The sequence below is a fragment of the Calliopsis andreniformis genome, chromosome 9 (assembly GCF_051401765.1).
Source record: "Calliopsis andreniformis isolate RMS-2024a chromosome 9, iyCalAndr_principal, whole genome shotgun sequence".
Classification (NCBI taxonomy): Eukaryota; Metazoa; Arthropoda; class Insecta; order Hymenoptera; family Andrenidae; genus Calliopsis; species Calliopsis andreniformis.
In genome coordinates, this window is record NC_135070.1 from 22,071,161 (window position 1) to 22,090,338 (window position 19,178).

General features: G+C 38.1%; 4 protein-coding genes across 7 annotated transcripts; 2 read left to right on the forward strand and 2 right to left on the reverse strand.

Moving 5' to 3' along the window:
• The first annotated feature begins 1,850 nt into the window (after positions 1–1,850).
• On the forward strand, positions 1,851–7,686 carry LOC143183512 (uncharacterized). The gene is made up of 16 exons (XM_076385059.1): positions 1,851–2,020; positions 2,141–2,358; positions 2,886–3,040; positions 3,076–3,093; positions 3,261–3,350; positions 3,449–3,511; positions 3,589–3,601; positions 3,664–3,837; positions 3,869–3,916; positions 3,959–4,166; positions 4,413–4,639; positions 4,801–5,242; positions 5,718–6,428; positions 6,565–6,974; positions 7,079–7,277; positions 7,402–7,686. Exons 1-16 carry the CDS (start codon positions 1,863–1,865, stop codon positions 7,634–7,636), a joined length of 3,369 nt encoding a protein of 1,122 aa, XP_076241174.1. The 5' UTR covers positions 1,851–1,862; the 3' UTR covers positions 7,637–7,686.
• Positions 7,687–7,940: 254 nt separating this feature from the next.
• On the forward strand, positions 7,941–12,904 carry Row (relative of woc). Of its 4 annotated transcripts, XM_076385302.1 has the most exons (11): positions 7,941–8,055; positions 8,420–8,601; positions 8,700–8,788; positions 8,876–8,933; positions 9,004–9,139; positions 9,228–9,346; positions 9,431–9,499; positions 9,577–9,637; positions 9,723–9,911; positions 10,095–10,265; positions 10,348–12,904. In XM_076385302.1, the coding sequence occupies exons 2-11, from the start codon at positions 8,461–8,463 to the stop codon at positions 12,900–12,902; spliced, it is 3,588 nt and encodes a 1,195-aa protein (XP_076241417.1). In that variant the 5' UTR covers positions 7,941–8,055; positions 8,420–8,460; the 3' UTR covers positions 12,903–12,904. The 4 variants fall into 4 exon arrangements, with proteins under 4 accessions (XP_076241417.1, XP_076241419.1, XP_076241418.1 ...); XM_076385304.1 differs by lacking the exon at positions 7,941–8,055 and having other exon boundaries at positions 8,240–8,601; positions 9,273–9,346; XM_076385303.1 differs by lacking the exon at positions 7,941–8,055 and having other exon boundaries at positions 8,240–8,601; positions 9,013–9,139.
• A 1,781-nt stretch (positions 12,905–14,685) lies between these two features.
• LOC143183651 (uncharacterized) lies at positions 14,686–16,339 on the reverse strand. Its single transcript, XM_076385310.1, has 3 exons — positions 16,204–16,339; positions 15,927–16,101; positions 14,686–15,716 (listed from the first exon to the last, which is right to left on the reverse strand). Exons 1-3 carry the CDS (start codon positions 16,267–16,269, stop codon positions 15,376–15,378), a joined length of 582 nt encoding a protein of 193 aa, XP_076241425.1. The 5' UTR covers positions 16,270–16,339; the 3' UTR covers positions 14,686–15,375.
• On the reverse strand, positions 16,313–18,985 carry LOC143183513 (uncharacterized). Its single transcript, XM_076385060.1, has 4 exons — positions 18,885–18,985; positions 18,595–18,843; positions 16,834–17,021; positions 16,313–16,453 (listed from the first exon to the last, which is right to left on the reverse strand). The coding sequence occupies exons 1-3, from the start codon at positions 18,983–18,985 to the stop codon at positions 16,934–16,936; spliced, it is 438 nt and encodes a 145-aa protein (XP_076241175.1). The 3' UTR covers positions 16,313–16,453; positions 16,834–16,933.
• Between the last annotated feature and the right edge of the window lie 193 nt (positions 18,986–19,178).

Below are 19,178 nucleotides of genomic sequence, written 5' to 3' on the forward strand. Positions count from 1 at the left end.
TGTACATATTCTCTATGTTGTATATATTTATATATAGGTGTAAGTACACATCGATAAGAATTCCGAAAAAATACACAAATTCTACGATTCGTTCGTATTGCAGTTAGAATTTTCATATTTATCATTCAAAAATAATGTACATATTATGTATGCAATAACTTTCGGGCGTGATATAGCTATAAAAGGTATCGGTATCGAGTCAGTTCTTTTACTAGGGGATATACTACATACCTATACGTATATAAGTACATAGGTATTGTCGTGCTTATAACTGAAACAACTTGTGTATGTAAGTAGGTAAGTATACAGAATGATAATTGTTAAAAGATGAGTCATTCTTTCTTTGGGCCCGGCTTCACGAAGCGTAACGCGTCCAGCTTTGTTTATATTTCACGTAACTCATTCTCATTACGTAAATATCCTTTTAGTAATCTTTCACTCAAGTCTTTGGCAATTCAAAGAAATGCCAGTTAATGCTCGTATCCAAAATAGTATCAACTAGATCGCATAGCGTATTACATGTTACATGTATCTACACATATTTAGAATATTTCCAAACATGTGGTACATTTGCGGGGGGATATAGATTCTAGACACGAAGATAATGAATAAAGTTACATTCATGTGCATGTATACTCGAAAATGTCTAGTTTTTTTTAAATGGAAAAAGTTCAAATGCATTTACACCCGGAAATGGATAGTTTTTATAGTTTTACAGGGTATGCTATCCTCTTTAAGGGTCCTACTATAGGCCCACAGATATACCAGCCTTTTAAATGAGTGGCGTACGGTCATGGATCTTGAAGAAAGTGTTGTACACCATACGCTATCTAAAGTAGCGTATAACTAAAAAAACTAGTTATAGTTTTAAGTACATATATATTCTTTTTACTGAATTCCATTTTGATGATCGCCGAAACCTTTATCCATTTGTTTCAATACGATATGATCCCATTTATAGGTATTTATGTTCTACCGAGTTACGCCTACATTGCGAGATCGTCTAGTAGACTACGTGAAATCTCGGGCCTTCTGTTCGTAAGGTTACGTTGTGCGAATAAGTTAATTAAGTAAGCGCCCCCTCTGTTGCTTTAGAAGAAACGAGATCGCGAATGCAACTTTGGATATCTAGAATACGTGCGAGAAGAAAGGTAGGCGCTATTCGAACACTACAAGCAAGAGTACAATGTACTTACTACAAGTACGCTTGAAAAGTTTCTTTAAGCCTATGAATAGATGTATCTACATAGGTACATACATACATATAGCGTGCAGGAAGGGGAGGGAACAACGAACAACACAGAGAGACGATTTCAACCTAATTGTGACTTTGGAGAGCTCTCCTTGCGTTTTGTTTAAGAGAACGCTACAGTTGGTCGGCATCCTCTGCAAAGTTTACGTCGTCGAATATTTGCAAAAAAGCTTGTTGAAGATACTACTACGACAAATTTTGTTGGCAAATTCATCGACACTACGTGCATATATATATATACAATATATATGCACACATATATAGCTACAGTTGCGCAAATCAATACCATAAACTACAGTGAAACTAACTTAGGGACATAACCGAGTTGTGATTGGTGATTAATTCTTAAATTTAACATGATTAGACGAGGATACACTCGATTTTTACCAATAATTCTATTGCATACTTTTAACATTCTTCAGCAATGTTCAAGATTCTCGTGTCTTACGTTCGATAATCAAATAGCCGTTGTTGCGAATGGTAATTCATTGATTAATGTATGTACATATACGCATACACATGTACATTCATATACCTACATATACACTATACACATATACGTAAAGTTAAAAAGCACATTGTTCAACGAGGCAAAAATACGTATCGTCAAATGGTTTGCGTTCTTGTCCTAGATTGTTACACAAGAACATCAATTGGTTTCAAATTATCTAATGCAAATATCGCATCCCAAATCGAAGTTGAAAGTTTGACGGAATGCGAAGAACAATGTTCAAAAAATGGGAATGCTTGCAGTGCGTTTACATTCGGGTAAGAAAAACTATTGAAAAATTATATTAGGAAAATTACACACGGTACAAGGAACAGCGAATATACCTACATAAATTCATAGATACACGTGCGATATTAATCTTTTATCTTCCCCGGTAGTGTTGGACCTGACGGTAATCGTACTTGCGGCATTAGTACTCGAATACCGACGCTCCAAGATTTAGAGTCTCATCTTGATTATGATGTTTATGTGAAAAACCAGTATGGATCAACATCGTGCATCGTCGACCGACTATATCAAGACTTTACTCTTCAGAATAAAAGTCTTTCGATCCAAATCGAGAGAACAAATAGAGAAGAGCGCGTTGCAAACATTGGTAATTCTTTTTCCAAGTCAACGTTGAAACCATCTTATCCGTTATCCTCTCCAACTATGTACGTACCTGTTACTGTGCTCCGCTGACGAGACGAGTCCCGAAACCAATAGATCTGTATCGTCAGCGGAGCACTATACGTACGAATCTCTCACGCGCTAACTTGATCAGTTAAAATTCAGTTTAAGATGCACAAAGAAGCTGTTCAATTTTTATAATAAATACTCACTTATTAACCGTCATTCAGAAATCATAGTTTTCTCATTTCATTGCGATGTATCCAATCAGGCACTTATGGCGGTACCTACGTGTTGCAACTTTTGACAAGTTATGCATTAATCACACATTTAGCTAATAAAATTAAAAGCTTTACAAAATTTAAAAAAAGAATCGGGTAGATCAGTTTCTTTGTTAATCTATGTAATCTATAACAGTATCGCAGTAGTAGACTATTGAAAATTCTCCTATCTGTTTACGCTTTCAGTCTTTCTAATTTTGAAATATTAAGAATGTATATTTGATATTTTAAGAGGCAAAGGCTACGCAGCAAGGTACGGGCGCATTGGTATCTACGATCTCTTTGTCAATCATGACGGACGTTTCTTTTCCGGTGATGATGACCGTACTAGAGTCTTGGACATTCTCACGAATAGAAACCAAGGTCCAGCATCGAGCCGTTCTTTCGGTGAGTTACGACATTTTATGTATATCAACATGCAGACGTACACGCATATATGGGTAATATAATGCAAGAAAGAAATTTCATTTTTTCAAAATATTTAATATTCATTTGTTTACACCGCCATTAGAATGGAAAGAGCCTAGAAAGCGATTTGCTTAAACAAAATAGACAAATAAGAAGCGAAAGAAAATAAATAAATAAATATAAAATTACTGGAATAAAGTTCTCTTTAACTAATGGATATCCTATGTATTTAACTGTTTATAAAATTGACCATATGCGGTCTAACAACGAGAGATGTCCTTCTTCCAGCGTGCGAAACATTCCTCCCACTATCTCCGCGGAAACGTTCACTTTTCTATAAAATCACGCGATACTGAAATTTCATCATTACTTTTGTGCGAACCTTAGTTAGTACATCTAGTTCCATCTTGTACAATACATTTCTACACACGTTTGATGATTCTTCCCTGTGTATCGTTTTATAAACGTTCATACCTACTTGTTAACACGTAAAATATGTATACGTATTGTACCAATAAATCCGCAAGAAACTTCGACAACGTGAACACTAATAAATACCTCAACGAAAAATAATTACGATTACGAAGACTACTTTTGTCTAGACCATGAAAGACAAGTGATTTCTAGTTTAATTCAGCTATTCCTCAGACGGTCAGACAAATCAATAAAGATGTTCAAAAAATCGTGTTTGTGGGATCTTACGCTCTTTTTTCTTTGTCTCTGCACAACTCAAAGTTCAATGATATTGAAATCAAATGATGACAACGATTTTATACGTAAGTTGTACACGATAAAAGAATCGCATAGGTATCTATGAAAAAGAAGCGTCAGAAATTGATGTCTCTCTGTATCACAGCAATTATTGTTAATACATATTTTTACTAGAATGCACTGTAGGTACGTACATACACACGTTCATTAGAATACATTTATTAATTGAATGTACATTGAAATATTTAGTTACAATTTGTCATCGGAAATTGCAACCCGGGAAGAGAACGATGGACTTGCATATCGAACGGACCGTAATTTGTGAGAACATACAAGATTGCCGTCGGGCATGCGATTATGAAAACACTTTCATTTGCAACGGTTACAATTACAGGTACGTGTTGCAAAAATTTCTCTCTTTATCATCTTGATTCGTTGTTTCAACGATACGCATTCACTGGACTGTGTCGCCTACAGATACGTGTAGGTATGTACCTATTTATGTATGTACAGACCTCCTTACACGTGTCAAAATTCTTGTGTTCATACTTGGTTTCAATTACTGTTACATTATAGGTACGTATGTACCTACATGTAAAGATAACGATACATTCCAATTTTACTTTTTCGTAATTCAAAGGCGCGGAACAAATAGTTCGAAAGACATATGTGAACTGACGTCGACACCATATTATCGCATGAACGTTGACAAAGATTTCTTAATGGATTCTCGATATGATTACTACGAGAGAGACCAATATTGCCTTACTTCTATACCTGATCGTGACATCCCACATTGGATGATTCGTAGCAAACCTTACGACGAGCAAAATCGTCGAGATTCATGGACAGAATTCAATCATGAAGGTACGAACCTACATACGATCGGACAACTGGCGTTGGTACTCGTGAGCTACAAATACTTGCTAGATAAATGGATATATGTATCTACTTCAAAGTATAATACCTAAACTTTGGAGTTATACAGGGACAGTGTAGATAAAGAAAATACATTTTATACTTCGCAGATTTGGCTTCTCGTCAGGATTCAACGTTAAATTGGCACGGTAATTGGCGAGGTTCTCATCTCGGTCCTCGTATCAACTACAACCACGAATATTCAGACACAATAAAACCATCAACTTTGTCTAAATCTCAGTTCGAAGATCGATCTCTTTCACGCGAGGTTTTCAATCCTCAAGAAAGCGAACACTTTTACGGGAAATTTTACAATTACGGAAGTGCATTTGGATATAGTGACGATAATTATGCTCCCGCGACAAAAGATTTCCACCCCGAAGAACACGAAAAATTACCAGAACTAAAGAACAAATGTTTAATTCGATTAGCAGCTGGTTCAAAATTAAGTAGAAACGTTTTACGAAAAACTTGTCTGGCGCGAGATTTGAAACAGTGCGAAGATTTTTGTAGCAACGAATTAAGCTATCCGTGCGAGAGCTTCGCTTTTAGGTAAGTGGAGAAAACAAGAATTTATATAATAAGACTGAGGTGTTTCCCCTGCTTCGATCAACCATTTTCACAAAGAGATATTTAGACACGAAGTGAAAAGTAGATATCGAAAAAGAAAAACGAACTATATCTATCATTTTACTCAAATTTCCTTTAACACTTCGTCTGTAGTCTTGTTTTCACTGACGCTGCGCCATTGGTAAACTGGGTCGTTTAAAGTCCCACTGTCAAAACGATCACGATCACGTTCTTGGACGAATACAAACTGACAGAATTCGATGCCCTGGTCGCTTGGCTAACAGAATATTCCACTATCTGTAACTTTTTTTATAACCGGAACCAGATCCTGTCCCTTCCTCGTCACGAAGAAAATTCAAAAACAAAAATAGTCTGGCTAAATCGTAAACTACCCAGATTGCAGACGGAACTTTCAAATTGGTTCAAATTATGCTCTTTATCTTTTCGTTCCGTGCAGATACAACATACTCACAACAAATCCTACCGACAATTGTTTACTGAGCGATCTTTCCTATCAAGATATCAATTTTTATACGGACCTCGAACCAGATCGGGATTACGACACGTACATCATGAGTTCTAGTATTTGTCATTCGAAAGAAACAACGAATCGATATCCTTCGGGGCACGCGGAAGAATGTTTCTCGAGAATTAAAAGTGGATTTAGTATACCGACAGATATTACGAAAAAATCAGTGTTTACAAATGATTTGGGAGAATGTCAATATGCATGCGTAACGTCGCAAGAATTCGTCTGCAGAAGTTTCGCGTTTAAATACGCAACAAGATATCACGGCCACAGTCATATTCAAAAACACGCAGCTCCGAATTGTTTCCTAAGCGATTGGCTTTCCGGAGAAATGAATCCTGCCAGTATGCTCGATATGGATGGTGCTGAATTGTACGAGAGAAACAGTTTCTCCTATGACTGCGACGCATATCCTTTACCATTATCACTTGCAACGGGTGCAGCTGCGAAGAACAACGGTAAAGGATCCGCTCCAGTCGACACGGACGAGATTTGTTATTCTCAACATTACAGACCATGCAAATTAATGCCCCACGCAATAGCGTCTTCGACGCGAGCTATTACGAAATCAGAGTGTTGCCGTAAATGTTCAACAATGAGAATATTTGGCTCGATACCATGCATGTCTTTCAATTACATGTGAGTACTGTTTCAAAATTTCCATATTCATATAACGAACATAGCTATTAATTTTATGCATGTACTTTATTCTTGCTAACAGTCAGATTCTCCAACAAACTCTACAGAATTGTTGATATTCGTGTATCATCCGTAGGATTATCACCGATAATGCTAGAGACAATTGTCTGTTGAGCAACATACCAGAACGAGATCTACGACCGCATCTAGATTACGTTTACGACGACGATTACATGTTATATACATGGAAAAACTTTGACCCGTACTGCAGTCTGACAATACCACCGATTACCGCATCGGTGTCTAACATGCATAAACAATCATTTTCGCCCACACCGATTGAACAGGACATAGAAGGTATGCCAGGTAGTGAAATTAGTAGTCATAGGCTGCTCTTCGATTCTCTTCATCGCATGAGAATTAAATCCAGGCCGAAAAGTCATGAACAGGAATATGAACACGATTATGAGACGAATACTGACCTTGATAGTGGGCCGAGGCTCGTCTCTGACGTTCTACAGTATGGAATCGGTAGCTACCCTTACCGTAAGTAGGATAAGAGAAATGAAGAAGCGGACACTGGAGACGACTCGAACAAAATCGATCATAAAACCTAATCGATCTTTACCTTTTCGCATTATTTTAATTAGCGAGGGAACTTTCCACTTTCCGACGTTACACGGTAAATGGTTACCCTTGTAAAAATAACTCTGTCTGCCAACGAAACGAAATCGCTGGCTTCTGGTCCTGTGAAATTGAAGAAAACGACGGTGAATATAATGACAGTTGGGATTACTGTTGCGAGCCTAACCACCGGTGCGGTTTCTCGCAAGGATATTCTTATCCCTGGTACGATAACGAAAATCAAATTATGTATTTCATATTTGAATCTTTCTCAAAATTTTGTTTTCTCTCACGAATCAAAGCATTCGTATCATGGTATCTATTAATCGTAGTACTATTAATGCTACAGGTGTTACGTGGGTTCAAACGATGATCAGTGGAGACCTTGCAGCGAAACATATCATCCCTATTATTCTCCTAAGGATCATCGTTCATCCCATTCTCAACCATCAGCATATCTTGCGCGTCATTGGCCAGTCATTTACCTTCATCAAATGTTACCACCTAATTGCACTGCCAATAGTTTTGGCAATCAGTATTTGAATCAGAATCGCCGAAATGTTCGCCGTAACAATTTCCAGTGAACCATTCGACGCAATGTGTAAACTTTTCTTGCTATAATACACATAATTCGTACATATTCCGTTTTATGCTTGTTTATTCGTATCAATGGACCCTGCATGAACCCTGTATCAACACGATTCTCCCGGAACAACAACCAAATGTATTTATGTACATATATCCGCGCGGACAAACACCGTTCATCCATTAAATACAGAGTAGAAAATATGTAAATAAGATTACGTTAGAGAAACTTATGCATCACATACGCGGGTAAAGACTATCGGCACATTTCTGTTCTATGCCTACAGAGGCCGCCGGTGTCGTCGCTTTCATCTCGTTTCCGTTGTCATCGTCTTTATTATTTCATCCCTTCGTTAACCTCGATGTTATAATCGTCACGATTTTTGTATCGTCAATTCTATTACATCTAATAACATCGGTAATATCGCATATATACATGTAGATAGATATAAATAATATTTACATCGCATGTCATTGTGCTTCGTTGGCTTCAGTATGGCGGCGTTGCCGGCATTACGTCGCCATTATAGTTTATTTTTGAGACGAACAGTAACCCAAATTCAAGAGTCAAGAGTTACTCACGAGGGTAAAAAAGCAAGTAATAGTGGTTGTTTTCGTCTGAGAGATCGCTTTGATTCTTAAACTGCCATCGTTGTAAACGGAGCTAACTAGAAGGCGGAGGTTTAACCAGAACGACGACGACGACGACTACTATTACTACTACTACTACTACTACTTAAAGTAAAAGTTTAACCGGATTAAATGTATGTTCCACTTTTTAGAAAGTCCTATTCGCTTCTGAAATATCGTGTACATCGTAAAAATGCCAAAAACTCGGTTAATCACGCGTTCAGTTGCGGCCGTTCGACCGCCTCATATGACTTTAAATTTGGAGTGTGCAGAAGAGCCACTCAGCGAAGCACAGTTAATGTTGCGTTTAGAACTCAAGGAAAATTACGACAGAGTATGTTCCTTTTCCCTAACGCAATTTATTTATTTCTCTATGGGATATTCAAAAGCGAAAAGTTTCATAATCTACAGGTTTATTCGCATTACCTTTAGGTTGCTGCTACTTTAGAGGAGTTGGTGAAAGATCATGGAGGTAAATTGGTATGCCAAGCAGGCAACGTCAACGGTTATCAGTATACATTGTAGGTATCATTTTCTTCATAGACATTACCTTTTAGCAATAGCTGTTCTTTTAGCAAACTTAGAGTTTGTATCTTCTCATATACCAGGCCTCCAAATCCTGCACAAGCAGTGGTTAAAAATACTCCGCAATCTGTTGTGAGCGTAGTAAGTATCCATAGAGAATCAATCATGTTTAAAAGTGTAAAATCTAATGTTCAGATTTCTATACCTATAGCCTTTACAGAACCAAAATAAAAGTCAACCGATTAAGCTAAACGTATTGAATAACGCCAATGGCTCTCAGGGTAATATACAATTGGTCGTAGACTCAAGAATGGGAGTTATTCTAGGTTCTGTTGCTCAACCCCCAGGTAAGGATAAACTATTCATCTAGAAGTGTATAAAATAAATAAATAAATAAATAAATAAAATCACACACGAATCGTACATAAATCGCAGGGACTACCATCACAACTGCTTCAACATGTTCAATGTCTGCTTCAGCATCTACATCTGCCTCAACATCCACGTCTATGGCACCAGCTGTATCAACAGCCACACACTCTCAGACCGAAAATGTAAGAAAAATACTCTTTCCTTTTCTTATCTTCTTAACTTGCATTTCTTATCTTCTTAACTTTCCATTTATATTTTCCTCTCAGTACAAATATACTCGATCCGGCCGCAGGACAAAGGTTCTACAAGTACAACAACCCGATATAATAGAGGAAGTATGTTGCATGAGTAAATATCGTTTATAGTTAACATTTCATATTATTCAATTTACTATCTAACTTTGATTATGCAGCCTGCCCTGGTTACTCGAGGAAGACAAAAAGTAGGATGTTCGACGCATGTTGTTACACCAAGTAAGCTATATTATGCGCAGATCGTTTTCAAGTATAAGCAACGTCCATTTACTATATCGAAGTAATCGAATAATATAATCTTTAGCCACTACCAGTCCGCAAGGTGTCACTAATCTCAGAATAAAAACAGTGAGCAAACAGCAAATTACGCAGTCAGTAACATCAACAGCGGCGATCGTGAGTTCAACCACGGGTACGGCTACAAAATTGTCAGTGACAAAACCGACAGAACATACAAGTATCGGTGGAATATCTGTTGGAAGTAAAAACGCAGGTTAGAAAAATCTGTCTTACATTAAACACGTTTTAGTGTTATCCGCCCCTTGTCTGTCTTTATGTATGCGAGAAAGGAGGATCAATTGGGCGATTCTTGATATTTGGCTACATACGATTTCCATCCAATTAACGCATATCGTTCGTTGCTTATTCGAAAGAGTGTAGAGTCTTTTGATTTTAGCTTGCGAACAGATCGACGAATCGAAGAAGAATCTTCCAGATGGTAGAGAAGTAACATTCAATAAAATGAATGGTGGCAGGACATTTCCATCGTTGGTGGTTATAGCTAGACCAAACCTTCGTACGAAAGATATAGCGCCACAGATAGCACAAAAAGAAAGATCGGAACTAGGTATCGATCCGTTCTTATTTTTATCATCATTGTCATCGATAACATTCCATTTGTATAATAAAATAACTATTGCACCTTTCAGATATCAGAGTGAAAAGTGTACTCATGTTTTCCGCCACGAAGTTTGCCGAATGGTTAATACAACAAGGTTTGGTCAAGTCCGAACAATATTGCATCCAACACAGTAACAGTTACCAAAAAATTAAACTGAAACTAGGAATGTACAGTGATCAGGGCACGTTTCCCTATTCGGGAGGATACGTTTGGATTTCAAGTTGTTGTCCAGATCGTTTTGTTTCCGTTTTTTCCGGTTCAATTTTCCAAGGAGCACCCTACACTCCTACCGTCCTTTTAAAGTTAATATATCATTGGGCATGTCAAACGAACGTTCAAAACGTCATTTCCTGGGTAAAAGTGTCGAACGTATACGTGAAAAATTTTTATACGCATTTACGTAGCGTTTGTACAGCAGCAATTTGGGATAAAACTCGTAAAATGGGAGGCAAAAATTCAGTGATACAAGTGGGCGTAATCAGTTTGGGTACAACATCACAAGATGGAAATTTGCGCCAAGTAAAAGTCGAAGTGCTCGGTGTGCTGGATTTTGCTACCCTCGATCTAAGATTAAGAGCATGCGACCCCGTGCAGGATGCTGACAGGTCGTACAAACGTCGGTTCAATAATATTTTGCATCCATTAAAGGACTGGGTGCACACCGACTCGAAGATAATGACAGACTTCACTGTCGACAAAAGTACGCTCGAAGAAATGGGTTTTAACCATGTCACGCAATCAGCATTCTCCGATCAAAATTCCCGTAACTTCATGAGTAATTATCACATTATGGAGTATCTGAGAAAAATCGTTCCCAGAATGTTTCAAAATACTCTAAGTTTACTTAGTCGACAGATGATACAGCAATTCTTGGACGAGTTGGTATGGAGGGAAATGTACGGATCAACCGCTGCTCGGGCATTCGACAACATCATCATGCACATCGCGGAACAAACAAAGATCGATTCCAACGAAAGTTTGTTGGATCGTTTGACTAAAATATCTGCGAATCCTTTCCAAAATTGGGCTTATTCGTATATCGTAAATCCTCCACCGTTGACGCCTCTCGCGTCAACAAATACAGAAGAAATTCAATCGAGTCGTGAAATCTTGGTTCAATCCAGTGGTAACATTAAGCAACCCCAACAGCAACAACAACAACAACAGCAACAGCAAGAGATATCATCCTTCGCTCAAGTAACGAAACCTGGCCCGAAGAGAGGTAGAAAAAGAAATCTTGTAACAACAATTAGTCCAGAACCGGAAGCGAAAAAATGTATGCTAGATTCGAAAGGTAGTACCAGAGATAGAGAGAGAGACCGAGAGAAAGAATGTAAAAGTGATCAAATACAACTGCAAGAATTTTATTACGCTACCATGGAAGGTGAAAAGAATCTTCTTTCGAAGGAACAGAAGCGTTCGTTGTACTTCAAGTGCTTTCTTTGCGCGACAACGATGCGTTCTAATACAGACGTAATGGAACACACGATCGGTCACGTGCCCCCTCAAGTACCTGGACAATCGAACTCTCCCGTTTGTCGATATTGTTGTACAGCTTTCTCGTCCCAACATCAGATGGTCACGCACGTTACGGAGGCGCATAGTAATTTTGGTCACTCCGACAGCGACATGGTGGTTTGCGCTATATGCGAACACAAGTTCGGAAATAGCGGTCTTCTTATCGATCACTTATCGTCGATGCATTATCCCTCAGAAATGCCATATCGATGCGAAAGCTGTGGTTATCGCACTTCGAGTCATAAAGACGCTATCGATCACTTTTATCGAACTCACGAGAAAGGTGAAGGATTACAGTGCCCTTATTGTTTGAAGGTAATACAATTCGTAAGCGAAGGTAATCCTAGTGCACCCAGCGTTCACACTTTCTTGTCACACATGCAAAGGCACGTTATCAGAAGGGAACAGGGGCGTGGAAACAAGTGTCCTAGATGCTGCCTATGGTTCAATCAAAAAAGCTCATTAAAAGTTCATCAGAGAGAATTACACGATTGCGTTTCCGGTTTGAAAGCCGTTCCGTACTCCAGTTCCAGCAATGGAATAATGATTTCGAAACAGCGGTCGCACAATAAACGGTTCGACATCGAGAGTCCGGTAACGGAATTGCCACGCGACGAAAAGGTCAAAAGGTGGATCACAGGACCAATTACCGTAAACGTTCCTGCTGAAAACTTGTCTTGCCAAGAATGCGAAGAGGATATCGACGAACAAGATCATTATCCCGGTGAACAAAAGTGTCAACAGTGTCGTTACGTAACGTGTTGTTGGCGCGCGTTCAAAGAACATCAACAACAAATTCACAACGAACGTCCTATGACCAGTTTGGTAGTTCCTTCCCCTCTTATCAATATCCCGTTAAACAAAAGGATGCAGTGTTCGTGCGGTTACGCGACTACCGATGGAAATCAGTTAGCCACGCATTTGATCAAGTGTAAAAAGGTGTCCGCCTATCCGATGGAAGATCCAGCCCCTTCCGGAATGTTAGATAGTTTAGGTCTAGTCCCAAAAAATACTTCCGATGAAACGACGGATATCGACAACAAAAGGACTAATAATTTACGTTAAACTATATAACAGGTGGAAAACCTATTCGAAACAAGAGGAATACAATTTTGAAACACGGTAAATATCGCAACGAACGGTAAAAGTTCGTCGTCGCGAACTCGCCAAGTACATAGATCACGACGTTCGAAGAAGAAGCGAGAAGTAAACTCCTGTAAAAAGAAAGAAAGAAAGAAAGAAAGAAAGAAAGAAAGAAAGAAAGACATCATGGTATGATAATACATTCGAACATTATGCATAAAGCGTGTACGATATACATACATATAGTACAGCAGACAATCGTTGTTGCTTCTAATACACCGATTTATCTTAGTCGAAGTCTTTTTCGTTCATCGTTCTGGACACGTTGTACGTTGTTTCGTAAATTCGCGTACGGCGTTGGAATACGTGTATGTATATGCGTACGATATATTCGGTTATCTCATCTTCATATCGTATAATTCGTTCACAATGAACAAATCGATTCTTTAGGACACCTGTATCACGCGTTCGCGTAGGATGCACGTTCTATACGCGGGAAAATGTCACCTATGTCTTTAGTTAGCAATATTTCATTGTCATCATTATTAAAATATGTTTCTATTGCGGAGTTGTATCTTTATATGACACAATAAACGAACGTACGAGAAAATCAGAAGGTTTTTCAACTTCGAAGAAACTCGAACGAGATCGTGTCAACGAGACTGCTCTTTTATAACAAAGGATGCATGTAGCATGTAACATCTGTTTATTTCTTTTCTCCTCTTAGCTTTTATTTAGCAAGTCCGTTTTTGCATACGAATAATAAATGTAGTATACATGTATTTTTAAGTAGTCAAGTGTACGAATATATCATATATAATGCTAACTGATAAAAATAAAACACGCGGAGTCGTCTTTCAATCGGAAAAAATCGAAGCAAATTTAACTTTGTTCGTGAGATAATACAATAGTAATTGCCACTCCGTAACCTATCTACGTATACCTCTGGTAAGCTAACTACAAACACGTTTTTATTCTTTTAGTCACAATACTTTAACCTTTTCTCTGTGTTTCATTTTTTTAAAATAATTTTATAATTGTTCAATATCATTTGTCATCGAGTCAACGCTACAAAACGTATTCAATAGCAAGAATCTTGCGATGTTAATCGATTGGGATATATATCGGAGATTACGATCGTGATCATCACTGTTATTATTATCATGTATGTTCCATCATTCATGTTGTTGTTCTTACAACTAAACACATAATTAAAAAATTTATGTAATAATAATTCTAAGCATCGACGCCACCGTAACGATATTAGAGCGAAACATGTATGCATCGCGGTGCATACACGGAAACGAATAGAGTATAATTTTACAATTGTCTTTGAATTCCTTAGCATTAGAAAATACGTGAAGCGTTAAATTTGTAATAATGCTCAAAATGTTCGCGCATCTTCATAAAATTAGAGACACACGGCTGTATCGGATGGAAGTTACAATCAAAACGCTGTTCAAAAATTTCTCTATATTCTATACAAATTTTACATCGATACATACTACCGTCTCGTTAAAGAAAAAACTTCATTTTCGTTTAAAAACTAGCAATTCGTTATATATATGCGCGAAATACAAGAGGCAGCTATTGGAAAAAGTTCGACACCGAACGATGCATATCATTACGTGTATATACATACATGATGTGTACACATATACATATATCGCGTGTCGCGTCGATGTCGATAATATTTTACAAATAAAAAAAAAAAAAATGCGTGATACTAAAAAATAAACGAAGAAGAAAAAACGGTGATACTCAATCTGGCATAATTAACATTGAAATTTATTGATAGTAAATTTCTCCTACGATTCGACGGCCCATCTTAATCTTATAGTATATTATAAACCTTAAACGTCGATACCGTCAAATTTTTGCACGGGGAAGAAGCTTCGTCAGCAGTTTATATGCTCTTAAGAGAATCGTTAACATTGTATTCAAGAGGATGATTCGAGTTCGATATGCTCATTGCGTGCACGTCATTGTACGCATTCTACTCATTACCGACTATTCATTTTGACCTATTTATGTATTTATGACCTTCACTTCTCTCTACTGTTCCATACAGTTCGCTTGTTCATTCGTACAATAGAATCATACATAACAGTTCCATACCTGTTACTCATCAATTTCATTCCGAGCCGAGAAACATTTCGGACGTACGTTACTCAAACAGCGTATATACCGGATCAAAAAATATCTCAACAGAAAAACTAACAATAACACGAATACGTCGCCAATTCAACCAAAATCGGTCGGGCATATGGAAGGAACACGAGAAACAAATTATAAATTATGCTACTACATAATAATGCGAATTATTAGATCACAAGATATTTTTTGACAGAGTACACAATATTGTGTTGCGCGTATACGCGGTACTTCGCTACTCGTTTTCGTAGTAACACGAATTCAATTTATTATCGAAAGACGTTCGTTTAGATTCACGGGGTTAAAATTTTACCAATTTTCGTACACGCACAATGTCTCGTAGATGTACGAAGAGAAGAAAAATATAGGAAAACGAAAGGAAACAAGCAAATTTTGAATGGATGGATGGATGGATGGATGGTTGGTTGGTTGGTTGTGGTTGGTTGGTTGGTTGGTTGGTTGATTGGTTGGTTGGTTGGTTGGTTGGTTGGTTGGTTGGTTGGTTGGTTGGTTGGTTGGTTGGTTGGTTCGTTCTTTTTCGACTCAGTCTGTATCCCATGATACATATGTCGCTAATATATGCTTTTTCTAGTAGTTCCGTCAGATGGAAGTTGTATGTATGTTTCGATCTAGCATTCAATCCTGTAACGACAAAGAAAAATAAAAAAGAACGTTATTCGGAAAGAAACATAGATTGAAATAAAGACAACAGAGGACAACAGTAAAAATTTGACTGCATTCTATGTTTAAATTTCGACGTTTGCATAATAGCCATTGACAACGACAAAAGGAATAAGAGAAAAGACTTCTGAAAATAATGAGAAAATTTGTCCGCAAAGAAACTATACCTACGCGTTAAATTCGAGAGAGAGAGAGAGATAGTGAGAGAGTGCCAATCTGCTGTCGGTCGATTATTCGATGGTATAAAGCATGTACAGATTGCCAGCATCACTGCCTGGCGGTACCAAGGCGTGAGTCGGCGGTAGAACGGTAAAGCCCAAGAACATGAAGGTACGAACCAGCATCGCTAAATCATAACAACAAAGTGTTTTAGACGATAAGTTTTTTTCGTCGTAATCATTTTCATTATCGATGCGAAATAACGACGATAGACGTAGATAAGTACTACCTCGGTCAGTCCTGTCTTTCCGTAGGCAAACAATGATATTGGTGCATCGTAACGTTTCTTCGGCATATTCCAAGAGAGAAACAAAACCCTCTTTCGAACCCTCTGGTAAAAGACAGCTCGGCACACGAATGTAAAGACACCGACGCCATACTACAGTTTCCCATTCTACAGACGTGCTTTCCGTCAAGTGAAGATCGAAGGTCAATCGTAATGATTCGCTATTTTTCACAGCTTTCAACAATTCATCCTCCTAGAAATGAAGACGTACCGTTTTACACGTCTATTAAGTAGAAACATATTATTATGAAACAGGTGTACACCCACCTCACATCAGTGAATAATCTGACCGTCCCGACACTCTATCTCTTTCTTGCACTAGAGCCATCGAATAAAAGGGGAGAGGAAGTGGGGGAGGGGGGAGGCAGGGAGGGGAGAGGGGGAGAGAGAGAGAGAGAGAGAGAGAGAGAGAGAGAGAGAGAGAGAGAGAGAGAGAGAGAGAGAGAGAGAGAGAGAGAGAGAGAGAGAGAGAGAGAGAGAGCAAGCGATAGAGAGTATCGGTGCGTAATCAGAATCGTGAGTTGGCCGTACACAACAAGTATAGAATCATTTCGACCACAGTGGATTACTTACTTGAACAATGTGGGAGCTCACAGAGAGCTGACTCTGCTTAATCCCCACGCCGCGGCTCTCTGTGTTGACTGTAGATACAGACAATGCGGCATGGGGCACATCAGGACCACCACAGAGGCCCCACACCCAGCGTTATACAATAATGCTGTTGAAGTCTGCAGCTTTCTTCTAAGCTTTCATCCATTTCACTGAAACCGTAAATGGAATTTTTGCTAATTAGAAAAGAGATAGGAGGTCTCGTAGTAAGTACGAATGTAACGGATCAGTCTTCGTTGACTCGAATGATTTGTGGGAAAGATCGCCAGAAAGAGGAAAAAAAAGGTAAAATTAAACGTTGAACGTACACGAAGACAATGCGAATTATAACAAAATATTAAAAGGGACTCTTCGAATTTAATATTTCATTAATTTCCCTTCCACACGTTTCACAGAGAGCGAACAAGAAGTAAAAAAACAATTTATGAGGACACTCGACTCTAAACAACCTTCTCTATATTTTTTCTATTATTCACAAACAATGGTATCATCTCGTTTCATCGACAGTTTATCATCATTCGTAATCTTTCAATACCGAAGATAAGGTGACACATTTCTAGATAAAAACACATCACTCGTCTATGTCACCTTTGTGCTCTCATTTCGTATTGAAACACACACGGTGATGACGACAGTACAACGCCAATTGGGGGGGGGGGGGGGGATAAATCTCTGCGATACATACATATGTACATGCATACTTATGTTCACAGTGCTTAACAAAGTGAGGACTAACTGTTTTAACGACATTAGAATACACTGTTACGAATGGGAAAAATTTAATAACGATAAATACCGTTTTTTTTCAAGTCGTGACGAAAGAGCGTTGTGAAACTACGAACAAAGACAAAAATTTTCACGGGTTCGTTTTATTTATCTACATACAGGTGTAGGTATTCGTTTAATACCTATAATTCGATACGATCATTCGTTTCTATAGCAGAAAGAAACCAGCTGAGATATGCCACGTTATACGTATATCGATGTGTAAGTACGTTGATATGTCATACATAAGTATATAACTGCGTCCGACTTTACATCATTAGATGGATGTTTATGGCGTCTCACGTGGCAATTCGCCGAAAGGTATAATTATTACTTCTACGAAGATTAAACTCACCGAAATACATTATAACGTTTACCCTTTTCTCATTTCGCTTTTTCATGCGATCCTCGATCATTCGATTCAATTCATCATATGAAATTCATCATATCACCACTTACGTACATATATTTTTTGTCATGTCAAAGAAAATAACGTACGCATTAATCTCGAATCAATTCTGCGAGAATGATACGTTCATAAATGCGTCTTGCTCGTCGTCAAAGCTAGGAAGAGCACGATTAAACGAAGTATGTACTTATACATTGCAGCATGTCAATCAATCATAGACACATCAAATGCGTATGCATATACTTTTATATATATATAGAGTGTGTGTGTGTGTGTGTGTCAGTGTGTGTACGTATGTGTGTATATACATATTGAGAGAATATATATATGCAAGTATGCGTGCGTATGCATAGATGTAGCTTTGAAAACTTCGCAAAAGAAACTTGTCGACAGATTAAATCGTTTCGAGAAATTTAGTGTTAAGCATATTTAACGTTATTTAATGGTAAGTAGCGACAAGAAGAACACGTATACCGAAAAATAAATAGGATGCAAAATGGCGGTGGTGACGAATCAAGATAAAAATGGCGCAGTAATCGCACGGTACTCACCAATTGCTAGATATTAAACTCGGCATGATCATGCCCTTTTTACTATTTTCACAATTACTTAACGGTAGACTGGAGTTAATATTCATACTTTTTTCTTCGTATAATTTTGACGGCCGTAAATGTACTTTTTCGGGACGAAACGTTCGCTGAGGTAGCGATCGCAGTACGATAAGAATTTTCGTAGAAATGCACCGACGCGCAAGACGACAACCGTCTTCCTCGAACGTGCGAAACGATACTGAAGCGCTCCTTGTCGAACGTCGAACTATCTCGAACTGAACTCGATTTACGCGTTACGTTTCGATTCGATATATGTACATCGATTCAATGCGAAGTCGATTTTACCTCTTTCCTTCTGGTTTTCATTCTCATCGTAGGGGGCCGAATTCATGCGTCAGGTATGCATGTGTGTAAGGATGTTGTACGCACATATTGTATGCGCACAGACACGTTATCGCGACATTGTTACATACATTTTAAGGGAGGGAGACTAGGTAGGCATATAACATCATGTTCAAGTTCAACTTTTTCGTACGTATTCAAATTTTTACTTCCTACGTTCAAATTCAAACAGAGGGAACAAA